The 13,538-nt window shown below is 38.9% G+C and overlaps 2 protein-coding genes across 3 annotated transcripts in view; one reads left to right on the top strand and one right to left on the bottom strand.

Annotated features, from left to right (window-relative positions):
• The window catches only part of LOC140122860 (trace amine-associated receptor 3-like), a 63,381-nt gene that overhangs the window by 9,692 nt on the left and 40,151 nt on the right, over positions 1-13,538 (top strand). The gene's annotated exons all lie outside the window — the stretch shown is intronic.
• Positions 1-13,538, bottom strand: part of MOXD1 (monooxygenase DBH like 1) — a 51,173-nt gene that overhangs the window by 23,520 nt on the left and 14,115 nt on the right. Inside the window, exons 2-4 of one of the 2 annotated variants that reach the window (XM_072141515.1) lie at positions 9,771-9,917; positions 8,090-8,257; positions 7,401-7,484 (exon numbers count right to left, since the gene is read on the bottom strand). In XM_072141515.1, the coding sequence (XP_071997616.1) occupies positions 7,401-7,484; positions 8,090-8,257; positions 9,771-9,917 (399 nt within the window). Of the gene's footprint in view, positions 1-7,400; positions 7,489-8,089; positions 8,258-9,770; positions 9,918-13,538 lie in introns of both variants that reach the window. The other variant, XM_072141514.1, reaches the window with a different exon arrangement.

Here is a 13,538-nt window from a genome sequence, read left to right as displayed (position 1 = left end):
CGTTGTATCTTATAATAAACCTCTTTCAGCAGACCACCCAATTTTTCACAGACACTGTTTGCAAGTGTCAAAAAGAATCACATGTCTCAAAAACATGTACAGTCCCCAAAACATACAATCATGACAGAGTACAAATGATGCATGTTATGCCTTGTTACATTATCACATCAGAATATAATGAACCCAACTCAAACTAGTAATAATAAGACAGTCATTATACTATCAAAGTCACCTTAGCAAACCATACTGTAGATTCTCTTCATTCTCTCTTTCGTTCAAATAGTTTTTATACAGTACAATAAAAGATGACGAGTAATAATTGAGCAGTAACAGGAGCATGAATTAGACATATTTTTACATTTTGCATAGAGGTGACAATATGGGAGTATTAGACAGACAAGTTTATACAGACAGTTCAGCAATAATCATATTTTACTGAGCCCCGTCGCGTTTGCACTTTTTCATTGTATATTTGCCATAGGATTTTGCCCCATTAACTCAGTTGTATGGTCAAATTATAACACTTAACAATGTCATAGACCAACATAGAACAAATATAAAGGTACGGACCAACATTTTCACGACATTAACATTTATTATTTTGGTATCAGGAATGGTGTCGTTCTTAGGGTAAGGCCTCTTGTGTTGGAAACCCCTCGGAAAGGTCCCCCTCCAGAGCACCGGTGTGTCTATTTCTACAGATTTCTGTAAACTTTCCATGGATTCCAAATCTTTTCTATAGGCTGTTTTTTTTTTTGGAAATCCATATGACAAAGCCTTTTCATAATTGTATGTTGTGTCTACTTTTGCGAGCCATTCTGTTATTGGTGGGCAACATGGGGTTTTACACTATTTAGTGATAGTAATTCTAGCTATTGCTAAAATCTTGCAGAGTAACATTCTTTGTGTCCAGGAGAGACACTGAAGTCCCTAGCTTAGCAGTGCCTGACCGGATGATGTGCTTATACTATGACCAATTATCCGGTTTAAAACTGTGTATATTGCATCCCAGAAAGGGCGTATGTTGGGACATTCTCAAAAGGTATGTATAAGTGTTCCTTCCCCTCCACATCCTCTCCAGGATTTTCAATGTGGGATGTACACTTCAAGTCCTTATGCATCTGGGAGGTTGCTTTACCCCACTCCCTCAGTGTGATATTAAGATCCAAGTCTCTCTCCTAAAGTCTGTATGCATTGTAGTTATGAAATTGTGAGCATGAGGTCAAATGTGTGTACAGTGGGCGTAAGCCTTTTGTGGAATTCTGAATCAGTTTCCATAATTTCTCGTCATATGTGGAAGCTAATCCCTTGATCATGTATAGGAAATGTTTTAGTCTGAGATAAGTGAATAAAGCTGCACTCGGCAGCTGGAAAGTCTTCTGGATTTAAGTAAAGTTTTGGACCTGACTGCCCTCCAGTAGTTGGGCCACTGTCCTGATTCCTGCCCCTTTTCACCTTTGTAGGTCTATATCTGCTACAAAAATATTCCACCATCTCTAATGTTATTTCTGACCTGGATCTGAATCCAGGTGTTAAGAAAATTGTGTGTTCATGGTACTGGGGGTGTGGCCGGTTGTAGATTCCACAAACTGGTTTGTAGCATAGCCTTTAAGTCTGTTGTATCCAAAATCGTTGATTCAATGTGCATCCATGGCATTTTGTTAGTAGCTTGGTGGAGTATTGTGGCTCTATAGTACCCTTTAATGTCTGGCATACCTAGTCCTGTCACCGTTTTGTGTAGAAATGAATACAGCCAACATATATCGGGGAATTGTCTCGTCTAAATGTTTTGGATGGATAGTCTGTGGGCTCAGTCTATACAAAGATCTTGTGTGGTGTAATCAGGTAACAAGTCTTGCATTGGTCTTTGCAAGTAAGGATTTAGTTCGCTTTGTGGGACCAATTCGGGAATACCCCGGAGTTTAATGTTATTCCAGCGTGACCAGTCTTCTAAGTCCGCCACTTTTGCTTGTAGCTGGGTAACTTCCTCTTTTGATTCCTGCCCCTTTTCACCTTTGAAGGTCTATATCTGCTACAAAAATATTCCACCATCTCTAATGTTATTTCTGACCTGGATCTGAATCCAGGTGTTAAGAAAATTGTGTGTTCATGGTACTGGGGGTGTGGCCGGTTGTAGATTCCACAAACTGGTTTGTAGCATAGCCTTTAAGTCTGTTGTATCCAAAATCGTTGATTCAATGTGCATCCATGGCATTTTGTTAGTAGCTTGGTGGAGTATTGTGGCTCTATAGTACTCTTTAATGTCTGGCATACCTAGTCCTGTCACCGTTTTGTGTAGAAATGAATACAGCCAACATATATCGGGGAATCGTCTTGTCTAAATGTTTTGGATGGGTAGTCTGTGGGCTCAGTCTATACAAAGATCTTGTGTGGTGCAATCAGGTAACAAGTCTTGCATTGGTCTTTGCAAGTAAGGATTTAGTTCGCTTTGTGGGACCAATTCGGGAATACCCCGGAGTTTAATGTTATTCCAGCGTGACCAGTCTTCTAAGTCCGCCACTTTTGCTTGTAGCTGGGTAACTTCCTCTTTTAGGCTATAGTGGGTACCATCTCTCACATTTTCTCTTCTGTATGGTTAGTTCTTTGCCCTAACGCTTGGACATCGGCTTTGATGGGGGTCAACATGTTATGTATATCACTTTCAAAGGATTGCTGCCAAACTATCAGCATATTTTTCATCATGGAATCCTACCAGTACCTTATTCGATGCTGGTAGGAGGTCGAAGGCATCCCAAGATGTTGAAAGGGTGTTTGCGGAGGTTTCCGCAGCCATTGTCAGCCCATCCTGTGCTGATACTGGATTTGTAAGCCGTTTAGTAGAGACTTGTGTGGAAGGAGAGGGGAGCAGCAGCCATATTGCAGAGTTTCTGCGCCACAGTTTGTCTCGGCCTTGGCTCGCTCGCTCATCTGAGGTGGGCTCCTCTTCTTCCCCGTCTTCAGGAGCCGGGGAGACTGGAGTGGAGCAGTATCTTCTGCCGTGGAGTAGTGCTCCCTCTCTCACCTTCTCCATCTGCAGAGTTTGTATTGAGCATACATACAATCATAACATATCTACCTGCCGAGTCTCTCAGCACTTAAATCTGGAAGGCCACTGATGGTTTAATGGCAATTGCGAGCCCTCTACTTTTAGTGTGGTACTGAGAGTGATAAATGTGAGGGAAGTTAGGGTTTTTGAGTCTGCCTGCATCTATTTGCTTTAGGTGTGTCTCCTGAATCCAAAGTATATCATGGTCTTGGCCGTGTGCATCTCTCCATATCTGTTTGTCCCTGTTAGATTTTCCTTCTCATTTCTGAGCTCCTTCATGATTCCATTTCTGGACCCCATCATGGCTTTTACTGTTTGCAACTCTACTTCTGATGTATTGGTTGTTTTTTAATACCGAGCAATCATTGTCATTGTTATTAGACCTCTATGCTATATTGTGTTCAATTTTATAAATTTGTGCAAATTATGCAAGACAACTTGCCAAAAATGGAGTGAGCAGGTGGCTTGCAAGGGAAATTAGGATAACAGAATAGAGAGCACATGTGACTACTTAACCCCATCCCAAAATTGTATGGTGCATGTCTGGTCCCGGTGCATGGAGAGGGCTCATGGACTGAGTATGCCAGTGTATGGTAGAATCGATCAGACAACCTAGGGTTTATAGTACCCTAGGGGGTCTGAAAAATAGTGAAAGTAAAAATAAATTTTTTTTAATTATAATAAAAAAAACCCTATAATTCAAATCAACCCTCTTTCCCTAGACAGGATATAAATATAAATAAACAGTAAAAATCAAAAACACATTAGATATTGTTGCATCTGAAAATGCCTGATATATCAAAATATAATAATGTGTTTTCACTGTGTTTAACCCTGTAACTGAAAACAGGGCCCAAATTTGAAAATGTCACTTTTTTGGTATTTTGAAAATTTGAAAGAAATCAATAAAAAGTGATCAAAAGGTTGTACAGTCCTAAAATATGGTAGCATTGAAAACATAAAACGTAAAATCCAAGCCCACAAGAAAATGGTGCAAATGCGTTTTTTTTCACAAGTTGACTGAATTTGGAATTTTTTTTACCTGCTTTTCAGTACATGGCACAGAATATTCAGTACCAATAATATTAAGTGCAATTTATTATGCAGAAAACAAACCATCACAGAGCTCTTTATGTGTAAAAATAAAAAAGTTATACAATTTTGAAGGTGGGGCGAAAAAAATGGAAATGAAAAAACAAAAAAGGGCCAGGTCATTAAGGGGTTATCCGAGTTTAAGAAATAACTTAAGGATGGGCTGGGGCAGGCTATTTAAAAAAATAAATGTGTAATTACCTCCTCTGGCGCTTCTAGTGTCACCCGCCGTGGTCGTCTGATCACTGCCCCTGTTTGTTTGCAGAGGCACAGAAGCGGCGCACGGGGAGCTTCCAGCTGGCCGATGCGGACAGCCACTCCCATCCCTACCTATCTGTCAGTATTGTAGGGCGCTGGGAGATGGCATTGGATGGGAGCTTCTGGCCATCCAGAAGCTCCCTTTGCTCCCCTGTAAACAAACCGGGGCACAGATCAGATGAACAGCAGCGCGGACCATCAGCAGTGCCAGAGGAGGTAAGTACACATTTATTTTTTTTAAATAGCCTCCCCCAGCCCAGCCTAAATTATTTCTTAAACTGGGATAACCCCTTAAACAATGGAAACTGTGATCTACCATATTCATGTCAATAGTCTTAAATTTGACCACAAAAGAGTTGAAATTACTCCACAAAAGAGAATGTTCACCAACCATGTCCAACTGCAAGTACTTCCATCCAGTAATAGGCATTGTCCACTGGTTCTGGAGCATTTGTCTCACAATCTCAAAGCATAAAAGTCTTTATTTTTAATCCCTTTAGATGTGTGGTGCAATACCATCTGTTTCAGCCTATTTCAATCCATCAGACACCAGAAAAACTGAAGGCCACTGGGATGTACAGAATACTTAGCACTTCTCTCTCATTACTCACACGTTGAACATGTCATGGCCTCTCAGCTCCAATGTGATGCTGAAGGATTCTCTACTGTCATGTCCTATACAAGTCTCCAGCTCACTGCTATCTTGGGTGCGGCACCACATCTGGCTCACCAGTCAATATTTATCATTAGGGGAATTTATAACATCAGTATTAATGGAGTCTGTGGGGGACATTTACCAGGACTTCAATGCCTGAAAACTGATCTAAAGGCCCTAAAATAATCGGGAACCACCACTGGGAAGTGAAGGAGGGTGCAGCTGGTGGTTGTATAGTACTTAGACCAAGTTCACCTTGAACGTTTGAATGTTTTTTGTGCAAAACTATGCCAACTAGCAGCTGCCAACTGCTGGATACATCAGGAGTCCTAAGCCTCTTGATGCATGTGGTGGCACTATAGGCTTCCATCATGTGCCGGCACGCAAGCACTAGAGCATGAGAAATTTTAGAAAAGTTTTGGCAGTCTGTTTTTTGCAAAATATAGAGATAATCTTTATTCATTATATTTAGGCAATCCAATAGTGTTGTGTAACATTTAGATCCACCATGGGATCTTCATCAGATACTAAAATACAGGAGATAAAGATAAATAGACTTATCATATCAGCATGTGTCATCATGTATATTACTACAAATTTCGATAGAGAGCAAAGTATATGAAAAATAGCGCAGGCGAGTATGACGGTGCTACTGGGGGCATGGAGTAGTTTTCACCCCTGGAGCTGTCTCGGGCTACTCCACGCCTCCAGTACAAAATTAGCATAAAACAGTATTAATGTTTATTTAGGCAGCAGCTGCATCCAAGTTTTGCTTCTGCAGAAATAGGCAATAGGCATTGGGAATTACTAAAAAAGTTGTTTTCCCATGCTGGATTTCTTTTAAGGCATGTGGGGCATGATGTGACCAGAAGTAGTGACCTCATGATGTGACCAGAAGTAGTAGAAAGTTAATTTACTTTTATTTTATATCTCACCAGCCACTAGTTGGTTTTCTAGTTAACCTAGAACCTAAACAAAAATGCAAAAATAATGAAACATCTGTAAGATGGACAATAATTGTATAGATCACTGCATGTAAATGACTACATCTATTATAAGAATATATATAATGATAGGGAGATGGAAAGTAATTCTAACACATCTCACATTATTTCATTCATAGATATGCAGTCAAAGTTAATGCTTTACTGCTGTCTTATATAAGATGCTATTAGCTCAGAATAAATGAACCAGTCAGTGACATAGATGAAAGCATGCATTGTATTCTGTCAGTCAATGACCTTAATTAGGCACTGAAGGTCAAACGCTGTCTCTAGTGCACAGCACCAATAATGTTCTGAGACTGTAGCCTGTTTGTCATGTGTAATACTGATACATTCTTTACCAATTCCTAGTATCTCCCTAGGATATAACATGTTTCCGCTTATATCATAGCCAGACATTGACATAACATTAATTGAACGTTAGAGTTAATAATAAGGAAACAATCTTAGTGCAAAGAGGTCAACCAGTGATAGTGAAGGCAACATATTGTGAGCCCTTGTCTTTCTCTCAGGCAGGGGTCAGGAACCTTTTTGGCTGAGAGAGCCATGAACGCCAAATATTTAAAATGTTATTCCGTAAGAGCCGTACCATATGCACATGCCCCCCAGTAGATAGGTAGTCCCAGGTCTCCATGGCGACACCCCTTTCCAAGCTCACTCAACTCACCACTTTCCGGCTCCCGTCCCGACTGGTCTGCACGCGCGTCGGCACTCGCTGCCCACATCCCGGGTTCCTATAAAGACCGGCGGCTCCAAGCATTCCCTGTTGGATCTTAGTGCATCATGCCTATAAGGAAGCTTTCCACAGTGTTTCCTTCCCAAGTGTTGACCTCCCATTGTGACCCCGGACCTGTTCCTGATTCTGCTCCTTCGTTGCCAGCCCTGATCTCTTGCTGCGTCCCCGACCTCGCATCATTGCCATCTGCCTTGACGGCCTACCTTTTCCTGACCACTAGACCGCCTAGTGATCCTGTACCTCGACCTTGGAAGCACCGTGGACAAGTCACGCCTGTGGAATGACCTGGTTGTACCACACGGTAGCAAGACCATCCTGCTTTATTTTTATTGAAAAGAAAAGTAATACAAGAATAAAATAAAAATGTTTGGAAATCTTCAAAGATCAGTTCATGTTTGTGAAAACTCACATCTAAGAAGACCATACTGATAGATGATTACCAAACACCTATGCTCTGGAGGATTTATCCTCCTTATAAGATACAATTGCTCTTTTGAACATGAACTAAATCAAATTTGTACATTTTGTACACAATGCAACATTAAAATGATATTAAAGCAGGAAGCTGCCTATGGTCTGCCATGTCAATTATCACATTTGTTACAGTACCTGAATAATGTGATGTTTCTTGTCCAGTGCTGGAATCTTGAACATCTGGCACCAGTATGTTGTGTCCTTATCTGGAATAGGAACCTGTCTTAAAAATAGAGATAGTTTTAAATATAGTTGTAATCACCAATATGCCCTCCTCACTGAATTATTGATTGGTGTGCCAACCAATGCCAACTTATTCTGTTAGGTCAACTAACTTACAAAGATATGTGTTATGATCATACCGTACCTCAAAGTCTTAAGTTAGAATTGTTATAGAATTTAATTCTTTTCATTAATGGTGTCTTTCCATTTAGAGATGCGGTTACCTTAAGCTGTGATTTAACTGATGATATTAAAGATTTCAGTTCCAGTCTTCATGCTGGTATTTTGTATTGACTGTACTAAGTGTGAGTGTACCTGGACCTTTTGTTTTTATGTTTCTGACAAAGAGCTATGTTCAATCAGATACCTGTGGGTACCCCATGGAGCAGCATTAGTATCTTATGCTGTGATTCTATGATATGAAGTTATGGGGACATTATGTCACAGGATCTATGCACAGTACAGTGTACACGCATAAAGTGAAATCCAATAACTAAGAAATTCTGTTGAAATTAAAGTAAAAATAAAACAATTTAACATTAAAAATTTAAAATAATATCTTGACTTGTAAAATGTTACCAGACTATTTATTAAAAACTTACGTACTGGTTTGTGAAGTTGAATGATAGCGTTTCCTCAGATATATCCTTCTTTATTTCTGGATTTAACAACCGTAAACTCTTCTGGCCACGATTTAATCCATGGTACATTGGAACTGTACCTTCAATGTCCTTAGCATGATATGCCCAAATGACTCTTATTGTGCTTTTCTGTAACACCAGAAAATGAAATGTAATTACAGTATTTTTCGGACTATAAGACGCCGGAGTATAAGGCGCACCATCAATAAATGCCTGCTAAAATGTCTATGTTCATATATAAGGCGCACTGGACTATAAAGCGCATCTGATTATAAGAATGAATGACCAGCAAACCTGTGCACAGTTCAAGGAAGCTGTTGTCTGTAAGTAAGGTTCGTATATAAGGCGCACTGGACTACAAGGCGCACCTTTGATTTCTGAGAAAATCAAAGGATTTTTTGTGCGCCTTATAGTCTGAAAAATACGGGATTATTACATAAAATGATTTATATTAATGCGTGAAGTCTTCATTGCTTCATTTATGACATCAGAGAATTTGCATTACTTTACATCTCTGGTTGCACTCAGTTTTAGAGTATATCCATATGTGCCAGATTTGTTGCAGCCAACTCTGTATCAGGTCCACATAATTCAATTTTGTAGGTCCCATTTAATGAATGGGAGATTCACTAGAATGTCTGCTACATTTATAATCCTACGGGTTTTGGTACTGGGATCTACCAGCTTTCCTTCCAGGTTTATTAATCTCTGTGGGAGGAAAACATTAGGGCATGCTAGCTCAGCCATTTACTATTGAAATAAGGATATTCAACATGCCATCAACATGTGCAGCCAACTCTCTGTTCACTAGGCAAGTGCCTGTTTTGGAGTTATGCCGTAGATATAGAACCTATAGCACAGTTAGAAGTAATGTGGGTTAATGTTTTCATTTGCATTTATTTGTCATTGAGATTTATCCGTGTACCTGACCAAAGAAATCCAAGACAGCACAAAAATCCATTGTTAATAAAATCATACATTTATTGCATTAAAGAAAAAACCCTTTTAAAAAGAGGATCAACACACAGAAAATACAGGGGCCACATAAGATCACAATATATACTAATAAAGTATATATAGAGACTCACTCCTACGGTCAGCAAAATCCCCTAGTATATATCCCCTGGGGATCGGGACCCTTGGTCTGTATACATATACTTTCATACTGCCCTTTTGCTAAGCCCTTTTGTCTCCTTTGGAGGGTTTCTGCTGATATATACTAGGGGATTGTGCTGACCATTGGATTCAGTGTAGCAGGAGTGAGTCTCCACATTCTTAGTATACATTGTGACCTTATGTGGGCCCTGTATTTTCTGTGTGTTGTTCCTCTTCTTAAAGTGGTTTTAGATCTTTTATCCAATAAATGTATGCTTTTTGTGCTGTCTTGGATTTCATTATTTAGCATTGAAATCCTTGGGTATATTCTAGACTGAGTTATATTTGTCAATTTCTCAGCATTGATATAGGTATTGAATGAGATTTATCTGCCTAAGCCTTGCTTAGCTAATCTGAACTGACACATCACATTGAGCCAAGTTTTGGCATATAAAAGTTCCCAAGTTGGATTGCATACAGACTGAGTTTGCCAGGTGGAATTTAGTCATGTGCAAATGACCTTAATGAAATGACAGGTATAACTTACCGTTATGTTTTTATCATTTGGGTCACATGTTTGAAGTGGTCTGCTAAATTTAAGAGTGGTATGTGTTCCATTTTCCATTGCGTATTCAAGCTTATAGTTCTGTTGAGGGTCTATGTGAAGGACTCTGCTGTCATCTGTGAAGTAATCCTATGAGAAAAAAAGGTGCTATTACTAAGCATCACTTATTCTTCCTGTTATCTTAGATTCCAGAGTTCCAACGCAATGCTACTGTTTAGGAATGGCCACTAAGATAGAAAAGAAGAGGTCAGACACAGACAGTGAACCCTAAAGCTAGATCCACCTTGCTGTTCCTACCTACTTGTCTATTTGAATTTCCCTTGCCACAGTAAAAACACAGATACAAAAACAAGACAAACAAACACAAAAAATGGTTATTTATATGTAGGTTGAAATACGAAAAGTCCATAAAACGCTAACAAGCTCCAAGGAAGACTTATATCAAGCACTGGGAAGTGGGTAGACACTCTTATAAAATATCAGAATTACAGCTCAGAGATTGAATTGATCGCCCCCTGACATCCAGACAAACCAGACTAGTAGGGGAGGAACCTGAGTGGAGAAGGCATCTGTCATAACAGTTAGTTTAACCATCAACAGCCCAGAACAAAGTCAACAGGAGATGGACAGATTTATTGGAAATCTATTAAAAATAGGCATAGATTTTACACCCAGCATGACAGCAACAGATGCACCTCCTCTAGTTTTGCCTAGGGTACAAATGCATTGTTTTAGACCATAACTATTTTGACAGCCGATACTAGGCAGAAATAGCAGTAACTATCCATTCCACATCTAGCCAGACAAAAAACTTATTACTGAAGAAACGCATTGCTCAATTTTTTAGCAGGGTTGGTAGAACTGAATCAAATAAATAAAGTTTATGGTTTGAATGTGCTTAACTGCACATGTTGCACAGCTATATAAAAATGAAAATCTGTGGCAATTTGTGTTTATACAGTTTTTATGGATGGTCCACATGGTCTTCTGTAAATATATCCACAGATTTACAATAAAATGTGGATATTCAAAACCCATGAATAGAGAAAAAGGCTACAGAGACGCAATCATGTACAAGTATAATCATCAACCATTTACAATGTAATAGTAAAAACAAAATTACCATTTTACCACAGGTCAAGTATAACCACCCTGAAGGGACTGTAAATATGTGAGGTTCTGTTTCTATATAGACGCTTCCTACTGGAGCTGTCCTTTTGGCTGAATATGTCCACATGTGTATGGAAATAATATAAAACATTTAATAGTAAAAGCATTGTGAAGAATTAAAGACACAAACTAAACAGCATAAATCACTCCTATGAGAAGCATATTAGCCGTATTTATACTGTTAAGCCGGTCATGGGTATAGTATTATGATTTTTTAATCCCCCATCCTGGTTTCTATTATATTTCAATCACTCTTAATAGTTTTTACATTTAGATACAAAATATACATATGAAAGTACAGATTAATTGTTTTTCACACGAGGCAGATTATATTGTAACTTATCATATTGCTATTTTAAATATATTTTCATACTGAAATAAATATTAATTTGCTATGTCAAGAGAGTACCGTACAGTAAAACTAAGCTAAGCATACTCACCTATTGTCCTCTTCCACTTCGATCTCAGCACGTGTCTTCTTCAATCTTGACAAGCCTGGATTGTCTAAAAAAATTACTTATAAAAATTAGGCAGGAGCCCGGTGCTCAGGGATTCTAATTATTCATGCCTCCTGCGTCATAGATACTTACCTCTCCGATGTTGTAGGTGGAGTAGACATTACGTCCTCGCGCTGAAGGATTAATCCTTCTGAGAGCTATATATGTGGAATATTTTCAGTACTATTGAGGTGATATATCACATTTTTTTCACATCTTTTTGTGACCATTTCTGGGCGCATTGGTGGATTTCCTTTTTTTTTTTTTTTGCAACTTTTTTGTCTGCCTAGCAAAGTTTGCTGTGTTTGATTTATCTTCAAAATGGTGGTTTAAAAAGTAAACCATTTTTGTGCAATGGTCGCAAAAAAATTCCACTACCTTGCCGCTTTAGTAAAAGGTTAGAATCGTTTGCTCAAAAACTGATGACTTTTGTGTAATTTTTCAGTCAAACCCAACCCTCCCCCTTCCATCCCAAAGGTTTAGATTTCTAGTTTCCAGACCTGAACCCGATCAAAAGGATTCTGAAACTTAATGTTTCCCAACGACAACCCTGAAACCTGAAAGATCTAGAGAAGATATATATATACTGGAGATCAAAATTACAGAACAATATATAATCACTTGACATTTGTAGAAATAATGTAATCTCCATTTTTTGTAAGAGGTGCTCCATGCCACAAGTACAGTGTTTTACAAATTCACCAAAGGCTATCAACACAAAAACTTTAATTCACAAAAAAAAACTTGATGAGAACAGCAATGACTGTAGCAAAGAGAAATATTATAATTACATTTTCTGAAGGCAACAGTTAAAAGTCAGTAGGAGGTGTACAGGACTTTGCTTTACCCAGGAGGCATTGTCCTTCATGAAAATTGTTGGTTGATTGAGTGAAGAACACAAGGAAAAAACATGCAGCTTTCCTCATTAATGTGCAAAGTGTGCCAGATTAATGAAAACCGGCACACGTTCTTCATTACTCTGGCACACTCTGTAAGCGCATCACATGCATAAACCGAGTGCACCAGTTTTTTTCTGGTTTACTATTTACTTTTGTGGGCGTGATGCACAATGCCTGACTTGCTCAATGTGCAGTGAAACGCACCTTTAGGTGCATGATATTGTGTTGCGATGAAACTTGAGCTCTGATTAGTTACCATGGGCAACTAGAATAGTTCTGTACTCAGACACTTCTAATAAATCACACCATAGACAAAGTGACAGTCAGAGACAGAAACAGCCACCGTTATGAGAGTGTCAGAGACAGTCACTGGAATAAGAGTGTCAGAGACAGAGACAGTCACTGCAATGAGAGTGTCAGAGATAGTAACTGGAATGAGAGTGTCAAAGACAATCACTGGAATTAGGGCATTAGAGACAGACAGTCACTGGAATGAGCGCATCAGAGACAGACAGTCGCTGAATGAGAGTGTCAGAGACAGACTGCCAGTGGAATGAGAGCATCAGAAACAGACAGTCACTGGAATGAGAGTGTCAGAGACAGAAAGTCGCTGGAATGAGAGTGTCAAAAACAGACAGTCGCTGGAATGAGAGTGTCAGAGACAGACAGTCGCTGCAATGAGAGCCTCAAAAAAGTTTATAAAAAAGTGACAGTCAGTGACAGTCCGAAATAGTATACAGATACATATAAAATATTTTTTCTAACCTATTCTATTTTGTTGGACCCAAGAGCAGTTATTTACAATGCAATGCCGGGAGCTACAGCTAGTATATAATAAAGAAAGGAATGGTGTGCTTATTTTAAGCACACATTGACCAATTACTTCCACTAAATTGTGCTGAATGAATTGTGATGAATATAAATTAATAGTTCAAAAGATACGTCTATAATCCAGATGGTATTCATCAATAAAAAACAAAACTTTTTTGTCTTGTATTTCACATTCATTGAATTTGCTCCCCATAGGGCAATTTCCTTCCGTTCTTGAAACAGCTGTTTTAACACTCTCACTCTGAAAATCCCTGCCTTCATATGAATTTACTTTCAAGTTACTTTCAAGTTACTGCATGTCTCCTTTTATCTCCAAGATCTTAAAGAAAGTCTTGGAGGAACAAATAATGTTA

This window comes from Engystomops pustulosus, chromosome 3, assembly GCF_040894005.1.
Source record: "Engystomops pustulosus chromosome 3, aEngPut4.maternal, whole genome shotgun sequence".
Lineage (NCBI taxonomy): Eukaryota > Metazoa > Chordata > Amphibia > Anura > Leptodactylidae > Engystomops > Engystomops pustulosus.
The sequence above is the reverse complement of the archived record's forward strand: the minus strand, read 5'-3'. Positions and strand labels throughout refer to the sequence as shown.